This window comes from Aedes albopictus, chromosome 3, assembly GCF_035046485.1.
Source record: "Aedes albopictus strain Foshan chromosome 3, AalbF5, whole genome shotgun sequence".
In the NCBI taxonomy this organism is placed as follows: domain Eukaryota; kingdom Metazoa; phylum Arthropoda; class Insecta; order Diptera; family Culicidae; genus Aedes; species Aedes albopictus.
In genome coordinates, this window is record NC_085138.1 from 263,011,583 (window position 1) to 263,031,344 (window position 19,762).

Below are 19,762 nucleotides of genomic sequence, written 5' to 3' on the forward strand. Positions count from 1 at the left end.
ACAAGTCGTTCATTTTACAACGAGGCTTGTCGTTCATACTGCTATTATTTACACAAACGAAAATGAACGAAAGATGAATATTGGCAAAAGTGAGGTAAGCGTTTTAAGTATGTATGTAACACTTTCCGATCCGACACTTCTATTTTAATTAGGAAAAGTAGATTGACGTTATTTGTAGAAATCATGTGATTGTCATCCTGAATTGGCATGCGATAAACCAGCAACACTGCGCATCGGAATGATCAAGCGTCAAGCGCCTCATTTGTGTTGGCATATATATAGAAGCCGTCCTTATGTACTTAGGTAGCAGATGCATATAAACGATTGCCTCTCCCGATGCGATGGGCCGAGATGACGCTCTGGCTTCGTCGTCGTCGTCGTCGGGTACCACCAGTGACTCCGACATAGGAAAAATTTGTTCGCTTCGCTAGTATTCGTAGTGCTGCAGACAGATCCAGTTGTGTGTAGTGTGCACTCTTGTTCGCTCGGTGTTTGGCTGGCAATATTTCTGACACTAGTGTGGTGTGATCCTTGATCACAATTTTACATCTTTTTTTTTCTGAGTGAGTTTTCCTCCCCGCGCGGTGTGGTACACTCTTGCACATGCCACCACCACCACTAGTGCTCCCGTCGCCGCCACCACAGCCACAGCGACATCGACGTCAGTCGCCGTCGTCGTCAGTAGTAGCAACAGCGCAACATTATTGAGTGTTCTTCTAGGCAGTGAATATTGGATAAAGAGGTATAGTGTGGTATTTGAGACATCGTCCGGACGAGGTCCGCAGAGTTGTAGGAGTTGCCTGTGGATCAACACAGCCAAGTTGGACGTCGCGCGCGCAAATACACTTTCTTCGCCGTCGTCCGTCGCGGTCGTAGAATATTGATGGTATTTTTAGGAAAAAGAACAAAACTACGCAGAATACCCATTCATTGAGTAGGCTGTGAACCCCCATGTGAATGGCGCGAAAGGCAATCGGCCCTTCTTGAACGTTGATGCGTCCAAAATCGACCTTTTTTGGGGTGCAAATGAAATTCTTTTTCGCTTCGCGCGTCGTTTGTCCGTGCCCGAGAAAAGTAACGAAGAAGAATGTCGGTAGCAGCTCATAAAATGGCGTCCGGAAAGAATATCGTTTTTCTCCGACGCTGACGCGCTTACTTCGGTGATTTCGCTCGATTGGTGATACCGGACGCGTGTTATCAACAAAAACATTATCAGCGCGCGGCAGGGCTTTCGCAAGACGACACAATCTCGCGCGCGCGGCCAATGTGTGTTCGAACGAAAATAATGTGCGTAAAAGTGTAAGTGCAGGAAAGTGAAAAAGTGAATTTTTAATTTGCTCATATTGAGGCGTGTGGCAACAGTCATCACCACACAGAGGGAAAATAGTTGGTGCTCGTTCTCCTGTATTGTACCGTGGGAGGGCGGGGCGGTCGGTAGGCTCGACGCCGGAGTGTGCGCGGTGCCTTTGTGTAGTGTGCTCTATTTGTTCCCTGTGAGCCACTAGATAGATGGTACACCAATGTGTTAGTGGCCGGAACAATATGCGTGCACCTACCCTACTGTGTTCCGGCGACAAATTCAATACGCAAGCTACAATCGATTTTTCCTTCCTTTGTGATGTTGGAAATGTCTAGCAATAGAGGTTCTCAATCTGAGTGTTTTGGGTTTTGTTGTTCATTATTTTTTGTACAATGTGCTCCTGACTTTGATAGCAGAACATAACATGTTGTATTAGATTGAGTTTAAATAAGGGCGAAAGTAACATAATCGATTTCTCTTCATCGACACTATATTTTTCAAATTAAACTGACAAGATTGTAATTGTAATTTATTTCTTAACGGTAGCCTGTTAGTTATTACAACTTTTGCTCAGGTCAAGGAAAGATGCAAATCTGATTGAATTCATATTATAAACACAATTTGTTTCAACTGGATTACAATTGATGATTGCTTAGTTGATACGTTCAGAGGTTTATAGCATCATTTAGTTTAGAATAAGCTAATAATAAAAATAAACGACGCTGAAAATATACATATTAGGGGGATTCATTAAACAGCGTTAACTGATTGAAAGCTATTGAAAGTAGCGATCATCAAGGCAATATTTGATTATTTCATTCGCAAAATCATGAAACATTTCAAATAAGCAGAAAATTATGACTTACGCAGCAATTTAATCTGTTTAGTGAGTAGCCCTATTGGCTTTCTTAGCAAGCTATCCTATAGATTTTGTTTCTACTTAGCCCACTTACGAGTTTTAGGCGTATTGCTTTGAGTTGCATCTACAAAAAAACTGATGATTTCAGTAGAAACTTCGAGATTCCTCAATAAATTCCTCTGGACATATATTTTTCCTAATAGAAAATATGATACAGCGTGCTTAACAATTTCGGGCTATCATCTTGATCATACACGGAAAATACCTGCAATCATTCACCCAAGCGCCAGTGTAGAACACATTTTTATGAGAGTTAGATGTTCACTGTAGCTGATCTTCCGAACTTCGTTAGGTCCTCTTAAAAATCTAACGTAAATTTTGTTTAAGTACGTAGAAAACTTATCAAAATGTTCGATAGAAATTAATATGAGAATTTCTACAGTGATTCTTTGAAATGCTCCAGAGAAACGTACAATTTCGTCAAGATTTGCACTTGAAAACTGCCTGAGGTTTCAATTATAATTAGTGTAATATTGTATTATAGTAGTCCTTTAGGATTTTCCCTAAACTCTGTAAGAAATAACATGAATTACATCTGGAAATCACTGGGAACGCTTTAACGACAAAAGCCTTATTTGGACAAGGAATATGCTTTTGTAGGATTTCAATAAACCAGAATGGGCCTACACTTTTTTAAGACAACGGTCGATATCATTTTTGCAATAGTTCGTAATTTTGTTAGTGACAAACTATCATTTTTACGTTATCACTAATGCGCGCACCATTCATTGATGCAGTGAAGAGAATTGTCAGACAAAAGAGGCACAAAACAAGCAACAAAGAAGATGCGGCGATTACTCTTTATCCCAACTGGTAACAGATAATGCCATGATCTCGAATTTTTATGTTGCAGACAAAACGGAAGATGAATTTGTTGCGTACTTTTCAACTCGTGAATAATCAATTATGACTAACCCAAAATCGAAAGTTTTTGATGATACATCTTCAGCAGCGATGCAGTATTTACCGACTCGAAGTTACCGCTCGAAAATCACAATGCAAGGCTTAAAAATCTCTAATCTCGTGGTGCACGATATTTGTCCTATTCTGTTCAAGATGGGACAAGCCTATGTCGCATTGGGTAGAATGTCGCAACAAATTCAGGTTGCGACATTGCCGTTATTGTTGCGCGATGGTTGAATTTTGATTCACTGCATTGATGTAAAAATAATGGAAATCCATCGAGAAATGGTCAAGTTGTTGACGGTGAAAATCTAATTACTCTAGATATTTCATTACTGATACTTTCGAATGCTCTAAGACACGGGTTCCCAACCGGTGGTCCGCGGCCCCCTGGGGGGCCGTGAAGTCAGTCCAGGGGGGCCGCGATGTTATCAAAAAACCCCAAGAGCCACAATTTGAGGAACAAAATTTCAGCATAAAACACTCTTAAAAGAAAAAAATTTCGGCTGCGCCGCTATTTTTAAACCACGACTTCAATTACTGAATGTATACGTTGACATGTATGTCATTGTTGACGAAATGTGAGTATCAAATAAAAAAAAGTATCATTGATCGTCGAAAATCCCTCCCACAGTAAATTTCAGTCTATGCCACTGTACCCAAATAACTCGGCTTCGTTTATTTAATTCATATTTTTTTCTGAAAATTTTGATTGGGCCCCAGATGCTTTGACAATTATTAAAGGGGGTCGCCACCTTAAAAAGGTTGGGAACCCCTGCTCTAAGATAAATGTTGTAAAAGTTAAACTTCGCCGAGATTTCTTAATGGTTTGCCTGATACTTTAGCTGTAAGTTGTGATATTTACCAGGAATCTTTTTATGTACTAAATAGGTACTTCCTACGAGAAAAAAAAGAGGCATGAATAATTATATCTAAAATCTATCGCAAATGTGTGAACAAAACCAGCCTTGTTTGAAGCGGACAGGAAAATCGCTGTTGGATTTCGATACACCAAAAATGAAGATCACATTGATCATCAGTACTTTTATGCCAGAGTTTAAATTTTATTTCGAAAATATTCAATTTATAAGTAAATTATGATATATCCGTAATAATTAGCGAAAAAGCCGTAACCAACAAAATGTACACAATTTGAGTAATTGCAGGAGTGAAAAGATGCTAGATTTGTCTTCTATATGCTCACAAAGTTTCCTTGATATCACTTTTCTAACTATTGAAAATCACTGATTGAGTGAAAGGCGTAATTCCATTCTATTCCAAACGAACAAAAACAAGAATTACGCCTTCTACTCCTTTGTTTTGTTTGGTGTTTTGTTTACGAAAGTGAAAGGCGAAACTGAAATCAACACGTAAACACGGCGATAGTAGAAGGCGAAACTGAAATCAAAACGTAAACACGGCGAAAGCAAATGGCGAAATTCTGTCAAAATCATAAACAAGGCGAATAGTAAAAGGCGATTCTGAAAATGATATCGATTCGAGGCGCATAGTATTGGGCGAAATTAGCATTCTCAGGTATCAATTCAGGCGTAATTAAATAAATGCAATTTTTAGTGCAAAAAATATCAAATTCGTGCAGTGTTCTTAGAAAAACAAGAAACTATGCCAGAACTGTATCAATTAACCTTATTTAAGTTGAATTATTCTGTATTACTTCTAAATAGGAATTGAAATTTGATCAGCAAAATTCGGTTGTTGTTTTCGCATTGTTATTTTGTTAGTTACGCCCTATTCGCGGATTATTCCCGATATGTGTTAGTGCTTGATAATGGATGATTGATTGAGAACCTCTAACCCAGACTTTCGAAGGAAAATCGGATTATGGCAATTTACTGAATGATTAATTAGAGAAACACGCAAAACTGCAATTTGATTCTCGTCAAAAGAGAGTCCATAAGTGATTAAATTTTAGAACTACCTCAGATCGTGCAATAAGCGGAATAATTCGGTTCACTTTACCGTTCAAGTGTACCCGAATAAGATTGTTTCAACGAAAGCACCGTTTTCCTCCATTTCAGATTTACCACGAAAAGTACTTGTGTCATATCAACACCTTGATTGAAAAATAACCCTATTGTGTAAGATAAAAGTGAAGTCCTAGCGACAACCGCGAGCATTATTGTACAGCAATTCAAAGTGAAGTAATTAACTGATAACACGAAGAAGCCAACTGGGCACAGTTTAGTAGATAACAACAGCAGGAACAACGTTCACCGTCGCCAGTGAAAATGTGTGCGGCACAAACAAATCCGCCCACCAGTTTCAACTACACGTGGGGCTTTGCGGACAACTCACGCACCGAATCGGTCGTGGAGATTAGTCCCAACATCAATTACACCGTCAGCGATGCAACGGTAAGTGTTTTTTCTATTATTCATTCAATTATATGGCACTTCACAATGATAGGGATATGTCTTCCCACTCAGGAAACAACTATGTATCTAGTATTTGGTATTGCTTCCACGGTGAGTCATACAGCCCTATGAGCTTCCCGCCAAAATATGACCACACACATCTGATTCGCGCCGATGCTTTCTTTCTTCGCCGTCCTCGCGTATACCCACATGTTGTTTTGATACCCGATGGAGAGCCAACCGGCGTCCCCTACACACAGGGATTAATACACTTTGGACAATTCCGCTGCTCTCTTCCACTTGTTTCTTGCTCGAATGAACGACGGTGTTGGATGTGCTGCTGCTGCAATCCAACAACTTCAACATTATCATATCACACAAACACATTGTGTAACTCATACCGCGTGTTCTGTCTCTGTAGTTCCCTCCTGATGGTGGTGTATGCTTTCACTCAACACAGCAGCAGCAGCGACAGCAGCAATGCTACTGATCCGGCACGACCGACGAGCCCAAACACTCCTGTGGCCCTAATTTTGTAGGTATGCAGCACAGGCAGAACATCCGCCACAATCCAGAGAGTTGAATGAAAATCAAAACCAACTCCGCTGCTCCACCACGCGCGGGGACGCTTGTGGAGGTTGTCCCCCGGTTTTGTAGGTATTTTCGACGACGAGATTTGCAACCTGATACAGAGGGAAGTTGTAGATTCATACACGTTACGATTATGCCGGCAAACGTTGTCGGTATTGTTTGCAGATTGCTGCCTTGAATGCATTCAGAATACTGAAGTTGATGGTGCCAGAACTCTAAATCATAATTCTAGAGACATACGTCCCTACAGAGAACTCAGTTTCGAATTGATATCGAAAGTTTTCCTTTGGCTTCTTTTCAATTCTACCCTATATTATTCAGTTAATGTTTCATTATGCTCTTTGTGCTGGTAATTGTGAAGATTTGTTTTGAGCTTGGAGATTGGGCTCAAAATAAGGCTGACACAAATTTCGATTTTCTCTTAAGTCACCCCCCCTCGTTTCGGAATTCGTCATTTTGAGGGAGGACAAACATAAATTATTTAAAAAAATTAAAAATTTTAAAGTGAAATTCGAGTCGTCGAGGAAATTTCTCAACTAATCCGATGAGTTTGACAATTTTTGTCTAATTGTTTGGGTAATTTTTCTTCAAATACACTTATTATTTATCATCCCCGAGTCAACGAGTCAACGAGCAAAGTGACAAAAGAAGAAAATGAGATTTGTTCCGGCCCGGCCTAACTTATAATTTTTGAAAGTTAGGATACACGGAAAATCAACTTCTTCATTTTAATGAACGTGTTTCTGAAAGCTTTGGTTAGTGACCGACTTTACGAACGCTATAAGCAGAATACCCTATTTGATTGAGTGTAATTCCGTCCTCTGATTGGTTAGTTACTTTTATACAAATCAAACATCAATTTGAAATGAATTTCAAAATTTGAAATTATTAGCCACAGCTGTAAAGACGTGGGTGACTGTTTCGATTCCCGGACGGTCCGAGATTTTTTTTTTCGTAAAAGAAAGTTCCTTGAGTTCCTTGACTTCTTCAGGCATAGAGTACATATCTTCGTGCCTGCCATACGATATACACATGCAAAATTATAATTAGCAGAGGAAGCTCTCAATTAATAACTGTGGAAGCTAAGAAGCAGACCTTGTTCCAATGGGGACGTTAGGCCAAGAAAAAGAATAAATTGTAATAATTGTTCTATTCAATTAAAAAAAATCAAGTTTTTTAACTGATTTTGTGTGTCGTCTATCAAAATATTCTGTCTAACCCTTTGCGAAGGAATTCAGTAGGGACAATAGAAATTCGCGATTTCGCGGAAGCCGCGAAATCCGCGAAATTGGGCAATTGTCGCGAAACTTTAGAAATCCCGCGAAATCTGAGGAAATTTAGAAAATAACCTCGAAATTCCGCCAATTTTAAGTTTTTATACGTAAATTAGCTGATAACTTTTAACAGTGTAAAGTAATTTACGATTCCCAATCTGACAAAATGCATTTTACATCTACTTCGTTTCTGATTTTTCATCAGATTTGTCAAACAAAATTGGACGGAAAGTTTAATAAAAAATACCTGTTGTTAGTTAGTTAGTTAATTTATTTTCGACACTTTTCACATTAATGTGCATTCGTTTCGGAATAGGGGTATTAGGGGCATAATGGACACCCTAAGCAAATGAGTATGTTAGGCCTGTATAACAGACAAAAACTTAACATATTATCAGTTGGCTTACAACTTTAACTTGTTTCCTACGTATTTCAATCATTTACAGCTGGTAGAATGTCATTATTGTGAAGTAATAATGAATTAAAAACCGTGTGTTTTTTGGGGCTGACAGGAAAGGTACGGGGCGAAATGGACACCCATCGGGGCATAATGGACACCCCTGCATATTTTATGCTGTATTTTAGAGAATATTGACCAGTTAAGTAACTTGCCTACGGAGATCAATACCACATATATAATACTCCATCTTAGACGAGTTTACATAACATCAAAGTTAATTAAATAAACTTTAGACTAAAATAATCGAATATACTTTTTCCAAACTCTCTAAAACGCCTAACAGTATGCAATGTGCGTACATCCATTGATAATTGCCAGTGTTCATTTCGCCCCGAATCGACTACAACATTAAAATTGCTATTTTAGGTAAATTCTTATCAAAAATAAAATATTTCATCCATTGCTAAATCTTCGTATACATGTAGATAAAGTAACAATTCACTTGTTTTATGATTGACACACTCCAACACTCGTGATACCTTATTTGATGCTGCTTCGAAATTATAAGAATTTCACCATATGAAAAACATATTTTAATTTCAAAGATATTTTGGTTATTTTGGAGGAATATAAATGGTACTTTTGAAAATCAGAGCCTTGACTTGTTCCTTTACACTTATGCATTAAAAGTTTTACATAAAAGTCAACGGTTTCAGCAAAAAACAGGGGTGTCCATTTCGCCCCGGGTGTCCATTATGCCCCTAATCCCCCTACCTGTTGTAGTTTGTAATAGCCCAACTAACACTTTTGCTGGATAAGAGCTTAACCTTCCAGGACGCGCGCCATCAAGCAACCGAAACTGCAACGCGCTCGCGCTGAATACAACGAGCGCGGTTTTTTGGTAGTGTTGTACTTTTTACAACAGCGCGCGTGCTGAAGGGTTAAAAAGGCTTACTGCCGAATTCGTTTGCCGCATAAGCTCTTATGCAGCTACTTTTGTTAGTAGGGAGAACAATGTACACCTAAAGCTAAAAACCCAGAGGTTGAACAGATTGTTCATTACTATGGTGTTAGCAAACTCATCAGGAAGCTTCTTCTTATGTTCACACGTAATACATTTCAGATAGCATTCGTTAAAGAAATCTTGCGATATTTCAGAAGGATTCAACAGTTCTTAGTAGTATTTCAATAGAATTATCTTCTGGATTCCGTCAGAATTTCGAGGAGGATCTCAACTCTATCTACAGGACAATAACGACAGAAACATGAGAAGTCTTCCAATACAATCTTTAGGTGGATTGCTATACATTCTTAAGGAGGAACTTGACGGATTTCTGAAAAGGGTGATCAAACTTCTGAGAAGACTTAATAACATTCTCAAAGATTATTCCGACAAATTCCTGAATAGTATTCCGAAGGTATTCTGCGTATTCTGAGGAAAATTCCAGATCTCGAGGAGGCTTTGAAAAGAATTTTAAGTTTCCGATAGAACCCTGCAGGGAATATCAAAACAATTCTGTGATGTAAAGACTGGACTCGAAAAAAATGAGACACAAAGAATAATGTACCGTCTACCCCCGTTGGTTTGAACGACACCTCATGCAAACCAACGGGGTTCATTTTTAATTTGAACGTCTAGCAACTCTGTTAGCATCGAAAAATTCACTACTGGCAACCTGATTTGGTGTTTTGTTTTGGTTCTGCGTTCCGTTTCACACCGTTCCATTAGCAGAATGACGTTTGAACCATTTTTAATTTGAATGATGTGCAGATTAGAGGGGGTCAAACTAAAAAGTGTTCAGATTACATGCGGTCAAACCAACGAGGGTAGACGGTATAACTTTTGATTGCGTGCACAAAAATCGTGCATCTAGAAAAGGACTCTGTCTGTATTTTGACGGAATACGTTAGAAATTTTAGAATTCATAAAAGGATTCTGGGCTCTGGCAGTTTTCTGAGTAAAATACCTTCAAAATTTTGAAACATGTTCCGACAGAAACTTAAAAAAAATGGACAGACTTCTGAAAAGGGATCTTAAGAGAATCCAGTGAAGAATTCCGAAGGAATACTAAAGGAAGTTCAAGAATGTTCCTCAAGTGAATTTATTTTTCGCAACAGTTTTTTTTTTTATTAGGATGATGTTATATAGTTTTCAGGATAATTCTGACAGAATACGCAGCAGAATTCCATCAGCATTTTGAGCAGAATAGAATGATCAGGAAGTTTACAAATTCACAGGATAGTCCGACAGAATCCTACAGAGAATCTGAACACAGCCCCCCTCTGAGGATTAACAGGAAGATTTTTAGTCAAAAACAGAGTTAAAATATCAGACTGCGTTCATTAGACAACGGACACAATCATTCACCAATGGATACGGGGGAGACAATTTTGCGAAAAGTTTTATCGCCTGGAACGGGAATCAAACTTTTACCCTATGACCTCGAGGCTTCACATTGTCTAAAGGGATTAGGTACTGATTAAATTGATGATTTTTATTGCATTTAAAAAAAAAAGATGGAATTTGAGTAAATGTGCAATGGATTTATGATATAATGTCTTAAATATCTTCCCTTTAAAATCATCGAATTTTTGTAAATACTTTCTGGTTTTGGTAATATTTTTTTCGATTATCTGAAGAATGGAAGAACTTTGAGAATTGTTACCAAAGCCTTTAAAACAGCATTCAAGGTTGCTACATCTGTACCCAGCGAATATTGAAGTTTCTATTGTATTTTAATTCCGAAGACTTCAAATGAGTTTATGTAGTATATTTCATTCAATCTTTCTATTCTATGATTGATAGATGACCTACTGGCGGATGGGCTGACAATTGGCTTCTTTAGTGGTGTTGAGATAATTACATATTCTGAATCTGCATGCCAAACTGAGCCGAAATCCAAATTTTCATCAATTTTGGTGCCCGGGAACCTATTTAAAAATCAATTTGAAATTTGTATGGGAGCGATTTGTCGAATCACCCCTCGTCGCATTTTGTACTGAGCGGAGCTGTCAAGCAGTTGCCCAGCTGTCAAAAGGTGATTTCAAAAAAATCCTTTGAAATTGATTTTAGATATCAAATTGAAGTTCTAAAAATCTGAAAAAAATCATAGCGGCTCAGAAAAAGGTGCTCTTTCGTTTAAAAATAGAAAATCATTGATTTTTTCTTAATTAAAAAACCCAATTGTCGGACAGAGTCTGGACCGAGTAATTACCGTTATATTTCATTCAATCATTCTATGAAGTTTTGCCTAATATTGTTGAAATATATTAACAATACATCGAGAGTTGGATTATCATTCGAATAACTTTTGATATTGGAACTAGCTCAGTTTTAGATTTACATTAAAAGGCTCTCAAATTCCAATTAACTTCAGACCGGCTTATTTTACAATGTTTAAAGTCTAAACATTACAAACCCAATTCTTATTGCTGAAAATCAGCAAAATTTTACTGATTATTCGCGCTGTACTACCAGCAATGAATAGAACAAAATTTCTTTTGCTGAATTTACAGCAATCCGTTTTAACAGTTGTTTTGTTGGATTTTTAGCAATTTGCAATGTCTCACTTTCGCAAACTTTTGCAATTATGTTAGGTTCGGTTTTCGTATTGAACTAATACAACACGAGAAAATGCCGAAACATGACCCTTTTTTCTGCATTGTTCATGCAGATTGCTATTATTGAAGTGTTTGACAGATGCCCTGCTGGTTGAATCAGTTATTGTTGAGCCTGGAGCACATAGCGTCCGTTCCGTCGAGATTTGCGTTTTTTTGACATGGGTAATGTGTCAAACTACTGTCACGCCACGGTGTGTTGTGTAGAACAACTTTATAATAAAAAAAATAAGTAAGTCTGAAATTTTGCCCAATGATACTTTGGGCCATTCCCTTCAATTTGCTGGGTCGGAGGAAAACATCCATCGGGGGGTCTAGAACAAAAATTTTTTTGAAGGTTTTTCATGCAAAAACTGTTAAAAGCGCATATTGTAAATTATTGCATCTCCTACAAATAGTCACAACTTTTTTGTCTTTGAAGATAGAACCATAAAATTTTCAGGCGTTTCGAAGCAGTATGCGTAGATTACTGTGTGGAAACCTCATTGAAATATGTTGAATGGTTTTCAAATTATAGCAAAACTATCAAACGCATTCTAAAATACTAAGCTTACGAGCAAAAGTTCAACCAAATTTCTATATTTCTTTAAATAATAACACATGAAAAATATTTAATTCTAAGCACCTTGAGTCATTATGATGGCGGTACTGTGGAAACTTGTTTTTCAAATGATGAACAAATACATAGTCAAATACATGAAAGGAAAAAACACACACTGTCATTATGTAGCTTTTCACCAAAGTATTAATTATTTATTTCAAGAACGTGGTTTTGCGTGGTTTCTGCGAGAAAATATGAAAAACAACACTACAGGATTTTTTTTACAAAACTTTTGGATGTACTTATGAGTTCTGGTCGTTAAAAATAAGGAAATTTTGATCTTGTGTATAGTTCATACAAAATCTCTTAATATAAATAAGTTTGAATTAATTGCGTAGTAGGGTGGCCCACACATATATGAAAAACAAAAATTTCGAAAAATACCAAGTCTTACCTCCTAAATCAGTTGTTTTGGACTCCCAGAAGCTACGTTCAAAATTTGAGCAACATTTGTTGAGCCTAAGGGGGCGCTCAAAACGCTTGAAGTTTGTATGGGAAAACTTGGCCAAATGTATGCAGAAATTTTAATTTTTCGAATTTTGCCGCTAGGTAGCGCTGTAAGCGTTCAATATTCAAACCCTTTGGTATTATTGTAGGTGACAATATGCCAGAGAACTTTGTCGAAGACCGCGAAGTGATCCGACGGCTGTGGAAAAAGTTATACCCTAGGCAAAGTGAGGCAAAGTATTGAGATTTCATTATTGATATTATTCCTTTACATGTATTGGAAAAATAACAATAAAGTTTATCCTCACTTTTCCTAGGGTATAACTTTTTTCACAGACGTTGGATCACTTTGCGGTCTTCGACAAAGTTGTTTGGCATATAGTCACCTACAATAATACCAAAGGGTTTGATTATTGAACGCTCACAGCGCCACCTAGCGGCAAAATTCGAAAACTTAAAATTTCTGCATACATTTGGCCAAGTTTTCCCATACAAACTTCAAGCGTTTTGAACGCCCCCTTAGGCTCAACCGATTTTGCTCAAATTTTGAACGTAGCTTCTGGGAGTCCAAAACAACTGATTGAGAAGGTAAGACTTGGCATTTTTCGAAATTTTTGTTTTTCATATAAGTGTGGGCCACCTTATTGCGTAGACTGATCAAACCTTACATGCAATTATTATCTTTATTATGGTGATTATCAGCCCGAGGCTGGTACGTACACATAGGATTCCTCTCCAATCGGTTTTACATGCATTTTTCCTCATTTCCGGGAATTTGAATTGGTCTGCAAAAAAGTGCATCTAATCATCGTGATGCTGCTAAGTGCAATAAACACCGGCTGATTGCAAAGTCAGCACTTAAGCTATGTACCATGAATCAAACAAAGTTTGATTCTGTCTACTTAAGTTGCTCACTGAGAGCAAAAAAAAACTCATTGTCCAAATTTGGCGGTTCGCATTGCGTTGTGCTTCCGTGTGACGTCACTTCGTCAGAATATTTTCTGTTTCATTTGTTTATTTATCCTCCGATATTGATTAGTATGAGTCCCATATGTAACTCTTCACTACTCACGAGTCACGATGTAGCGACGAGCAGCGATGGGTTTTCGATGTTTACTTTTCTGGGTATATCAGTTTCCTGGCATTTCAGGTAACACATCGCACATGTTGATATTCTACTACGTGCAAATTCGTGCTATGCTCTGTATTGTGGCACAACCACAAAATCATTGTATTTTATTTTATACAAATTCGTAACATACCATTGAAACTTATTTCAACTATTATCTGTGTTCTTTGAACCTCACATTCTCATACACGCAGTGTACGTACTTCCTTCGAATGTCAATAAGAACCTGCTGAATGTGTGATGAATAGTGTGCCATTATTAAAATCCTTCATTAACACATCCATAAGCTTGAGCTGAAATGTTTTTTTTTTCTTGGAAGAGATGGTGCCCCAACCCCAACCAAGCACCAAGAGCTAGTCGTCAGAGTTATTCACAGTTCGTCTGATTTGAAATTCAAATAAATTTGTTTGCGTCGTAGTTTTAACCTTTCCCGCACTTGGACGACCCCCTTTATACCATACCAACACCCGCGTGCGCTTCCCTATTGCTGATGTCGGTTTTCGTTCGTATCCGGTGTGTTTGGTTGGGTTGGTTTCGACCCGCAGCAAAGCTATACCTACATTCGGCTCAGGGTCTCCCACCTTCCCCCACATTGCGTTGTTGTATCACGATTTTGTTGGGTTGGGTTGGCTGACGAGTGGTGCGCTATAAATTCCCTACCAACACGACAAATTCTAATTATTCATACGATATTTTTTCCGCTCGGGCCATCGTTCGTGTGGTGCGGTGCTGCTTGCTCATGGTTATTATTGGGAGCGTTCGAAGATGGCCGCCGCCGCTGCTGCGCGTTATGTATTTGTTTGCCGTGTGCACTGCACACCCATACACTCGCAGCCAGCCGGTCGTTCGGTTCGTCGTGGTAAATAACCACATCACCATCATGTGGCGCGCTGTTGCCAAGTTTGCGCTGATCGGATCGGCGCCCGTGGAAGGTATAGCGTTCTGCCTCTACACACCTTCTCTTCATTCGCTATACTTCCACAAACGTTCCCGTTCCCTCGTGGTGGTTGGCTTGGCGGCAGGCACCGATAGCTGAAGACTGAGCTCATGCACGTGTTCAGGGGCTGGGTGTATAAAAGGGGTCTGATATTGTAAATACAAAAATTACGGATTTTTGCATTGAAATTATGCAACAGCTTTTCTGTCTTTATCAAGATTTAACGTAGATTTTTACAGCGTTTTTGTACTAGGGTAGAAGCATAAGTTTTGGTAAGTCGTCTATTTTGGCTATAGTGCGTTATACTGCACGTTGCGTTCTTTTACCATCTCCGACGATGCAGGAGAATTTCCAGGGTTTTGGAACCATATTATGTAATTCTAGTTTAGTTTCGTGTTGCTTGCTGGATGGCATACTTCACTTGTCTCAATGTGAGAAAATTGAATATTCTTTCTCCGTATCAACGTACAATTTCCTTTTGCTCAGTCCAGTCAAAGTTTTCAATACTATTAATAGGGTTGTCTAAGAGATACTTCCACCTGTCAATGTGTATTGAACATATACATTGTACTGTACCCTGTAAACAGATACTAACTGTTTTTGTCGAGCTTTAAAAACAAATTTACAGGTGCATGATCATAGATGATTTTATTATTCCTTGTTGGGTATCTAAGTCACTGCGACCAGTTGATAGATCTATTGTGACATATGCCCCATTTTAATTTAGCTTAGTCAAGTCGACGTATCACCATTGGTATTGGTAATGATCAGACTTTGACTAAAAGCGATATCCGAACACGGTACCACACTTCGAATGAATTGAACCACCGTATTTGGGTTTGTTCTTCAGACATTAAAGGTCTTTGTCGAAAAATTTCAATTATTATGTTTCCAGTTCAAAACCGAATTAGTGACATTTTTTCTTTTACTTCCGCTGCTTTTACCTTACGTTAAACACAATGTCGGAAGTGGGGCGCTGTATTGTACACCTGGTACTCTATACAGCGCCCCACTTCCGACATAGTGTTTAACGCAAGGCAAAAGCAGCGGAAGAAAAAGATAAAATGTCGCTAATTCGGTTTTGAACTGGAAACATAATATTTAAGCTACAATTGCCAGACAGCTGCATAACAAATGTTCCGAGTCTTCTTTATCTGTACTGCTAAAGCAACATACATCATCTTGACTTTTTCCAATTAGCTTTAGAATGATACTGGCTCGGACAATGACCTGTTAAGAGGCCAGTTTAAGTACTGAAGTTTTTTTTTTTGAAAAGTTTCAGAGTTTTCGAGTGTTAAACTGCCTCGCAATTGTGGTGTTTTCCCAAATGGAAATCATTTGTTCCTGTTCCCAAGCTATAAACTCCATCCTGAGAGAACATCCAGATATGCTTCAAAATGGTTCAGAGAGGCGAGATGGACCGTGAGCGGTCTTAGCCGTCCTAAGAGACAACGTAAAGAAAAAAAAATGGTTCAGAACCTATGAATTGATGAAACGACCCAAGTCTTGCTAGCATATCGGTCTGCTTGTTTCCTTCAATTCCACAATGTCATGTAACTCAAAACAACTTCACCTCATTGCGGTAAGCTAATTGTTGAAGTGGTTGGATACATTCCCAAACATGTTTTGAAGTGCATGATGCTGATTTCAAAGCATTTAGAGCTGCTTTTGACTATCAGACATATGCAAGATTTTGAATGCCTGTAATTGCTACAAAAGCAGATTCTACAAAATTATAAAATTGCTTGAATTTCAGCTTGAAAAACTGTTGGCCACTTACCCATAGGTCCATATTATACGTTAATCTCTGGGCCAGTGACACTTACACCAACTTGATGATTTAATTTAGAACCATCAGTGTACCGTATGCGTGATAATGTTCGCACCACCGTACAAATAAGGTTCCCATATCACCTGCACACACAATGGTTTTTATGTATGCACCAGAGTTTAAAATTCACATTTTCAATGAGTGAAATTCAACGTGAATTTTAAAAATTCTCAAGTCTTAAACCGGAAAAAGCAAGGGCAGCTATTCCTGGAGGTGTCCACTGGTCGTCCAAGGTTGGCATGGATTACAAAGGCTATCGCGCTCAGTGCGCTCAATGAGAAAAATGGCAGGGAAAGGCGAAATCAGCGACTTTTTCAATAAATAACGAAGCAATGTTTTCAAAATCGGTTTTCGTACACATGTAGAGTATGGATCAAGGTATCTTCTGAATTTTTTTGAGGTGAAAAATGTTTTCCATTTTTGCAGAAACCATTTTTTTGTGGAATTTTTTTCAAAAATGGTTTCTGCAAAAACGAAAAACATCTTCCACTACAAAAAAAAATCAGAAGATACCTTGATCCATACTCTACATGTGCACGAAACCCGATTTTGAAAATATTGCTTCGTTATATAATAAAAAATCAAAAAAACAAAAAGTGAGGAAATGCTTCCAGTTTCGCCTTAACGGAACGGAAGATCGAAAAGGAAAATTACGGTGGCCTTGATGATCCTTCGACCAAGGAAAAAAACTCACATACGGCAAAATACGATCGATTCTGGTTGTAGCTGTAATCCACCGTTTTCCCACAACGCTGAACATTGTTTCGTCGTCTTCTTCTTTATGGCTCTACGTCCCCACCGGGACTTGGCCTGCCTCGCTTCATCGTAGTGTTCTTTGAGCACATCCAAAGTTATTAATTGAAGGGCTTTCTTTGCCTGTCATTGCATGAATTTGTATATTGTGAGGCAAGTACAATGATACACTATACCCTGGTAGTCGAGAAAATTTTCCCGACCGGAACGGGAATCGAACCCGTCGTGTCCAGATTGGCGATCCATAGCCTTAACCACTAGGCTAATTGGAGACCCCATTGTTTCGTCTGCTCATCCAATCACCATAGCTTGTTGATACTATTTTTTTTTTTAATACTGAGGTGTCCTCTTAGGTAACTTTCAAAAAGGTTTTAAGTTCTTTTTAGCTTCAAAAATTGTTTGAACAAAAAGATGCAATGGAAGTAATTAATGTGTCTAGAATTTTAGATGGAGTACTACGCATTGCACCAGTAAATGAAAGAGAAGCTGTCTTTGAAGTTTTTCCAGCTTCTTTTGAGCTAACCTTTTATTTGTTTTCGGCCACCAGATCAGTAACGCGTAGGTAACTCGGGGTCTCACAATCGCCGTGTAAACCCAATGCATAATTTTCGACTTCAATCCCCATTTTCCCAAATGTTTTTTTAGTTATCTATAGAGCATTTATAGCTTTAACAGCTACCTGCCCAAAATGTAGATTCCAGTTCAGTTTACTGTCAAGATATACACCGAGATACTTGACTGAATCTGAAAGTTCCAAAATAGTTCCTATCAGGGTTGTTACAACAGCGCGGATTTCGCGAATTCCGCGGATTTCGCGATTTTCGCGGATTCGGCGCGGATTTACCCATGGAATTTGGCCCTCGCGCGGATTTGGCGCGGAAATGATTTTTGTAGTGTGTTCAGCGAAATATTTGAATGATTATCGACACTTGAATTCAAAATTATGAAATGTTTAACCCTCCTAAAATGTTAGAATTTTCGCACGTCGTGCGCTATCGTGCGTAGTGTACGTTCAGCGTGCCTGACTGAGTCATGTTGACCCCAACATCCTACTAGTGAAGAATTCGGAGCAAGCTTTCGTTTGGTTTACGACAATTCGGTTACGAATTTCATCAGCTCTTCAAAATATTTCTCTGAAGAATTTGTGCAACGATTCCTTCAATATTTCCATTGCGGGTATGAAGTGCATCTATATTCAACTTTCGAGTTCTCTCAAGTTCAAGTTTTTCAAAAAAAAAAAAATCAATTTTGTTTCTATGAATTCCTTCGAATTGAAGTTGGGAGGCATGGCGTTCAGTCTTTGGAGGAATAACTCAAAAACGGATTCTTACGCATTCATCCGACGTTTTGGTCGCTATATTGCGCCTTCTTCTGCGAATTAACTATGCTCCGTTTTATCGGAACCATGGTAAGTATGAGTCCACATTCGTCCCAGACGTAACGTATCGTTCGCCGCCGGTGGCGGTGTTCCTTTGGATGTAATATCCGAAAGATATCCGTTCATCAGAAGCCGAAAGGGAATCTGCCCGAATTACTGGTACAATTTTAAAAAGCAGAGATTTCTAGATAAATCCCTAGATTATTTCGGGAAAAAAACGTTTGAGGGGAATCCTAGAGGGAACTTTAAAAAAAGGCATTGCATGAATTGCTAGTGAAAATTTTGGCGAAAAACTGGGGGATCTCTACAGGCATTCATGAATATATTACTGCAGGAATTCTTGGATAAACTCATAAAAATCCAGGAAAACCCTGTAGGAATTTCAAAGGACTCCAAGTAAATCTTGAAAATTGTCAATATTGTTATTCTAGGATTTTTCCAGTGGTTACTCATTTTAAGGGTTTCGCCAGGTATTTTCCTTGGAAAATTCCTCACTGAAGATTCATTGAATAACTACTAAGGCATTACTCAAAAAATGTTCGAAGTGATCTTATGAGAATTCTTCATGAGTATCCTTCTTAAATTCATACTGGTTTCAAAAATTCTTCTAAAAAGTTTGTATCGGGTTACTGTCTACTACAGCATTACTTAAAGAAAGCCAAGAAAGTTTCATTCTCTTTATTTAATTTTTGTTTAGTTTCTTTTAAATTTCTCCAACTTTTTTATAGTTTCCCCACGAATGCACTACCTAGTTCATGGCATGTTTCTCCTGAGATTTTGTCTAGCGAATTATTTTTAAAAATCGCCCAATGCTTTAAGGAATGTTTTTGGAAAAAAAAATTAACGAGAGTTTTGCCGAAATGTCTTTAAACTCAAGTTCAGAAAGCATGAGTTGCGTTGATTTACGAATCAAAAGTTTATTCTTCATTCAACACTCAACTAGTAATGGATTTCTTCAATAACGTGAAGAAAAAAAATACCTTCACGCTCTCGCGGATTTGGCGCGAATTTATTTCCAGTATCGCGCGGATTTGGCGCGGATTCAAGTTTTGCTCGCGCGGATTTGGCGCGGATTTTTTTCCACCCTTCTCGTAACAACCCTGCCTATCAATTTCAAATGACTTATCGATGTTTTGCTCTTCCGCGCAAACAGTGGTTTTAGAAGGATTTACATTTTAGTCCTTCATTTCCGCACCACAAATAGACTAAATTCAAAGCAGTTGCATTCTATTAGCGTTGACATAGCCATATTTACCACGAACTATGACTATATGTATATATAACTATATTAGCAAGGACTTTTTGC

General features: G+C 38.3%; 1 protein-coding gene across 11 annotated transcripts in view; it reads left to right on the forward strand.

Annotated features, from left to right (window-relative positions):
* Window positions 1–396: 396 nt before the first annotated feature.
* Window positions 397–19,762, forward strand: part of LOC109417180 (zinc finger protein 665) — an 83,671-nt gene continuing 64,305 nt past the window's right edge. For 5 of the 11 annotated variants that reach the window (XM_062860540.1, XM_062860543.1, XM_062860545.1 and 2 more), the window contains exons 1-2: window positions 749–1,512; window positions 5,162–5,497. In XM_062860540.1, the coding sequence (XP_062716524.1) occupies window positions 5,372–5,497 (126 nt within the window). In that variant the 5' untranslated portion in view covers window positions 749–1,512; window positions 5,162–5,371. The other 6 variants (XM_062860544.1, XM_062860538.1, XM_062860539.1 and 3 more) reach the window with 6 other exon arrangements.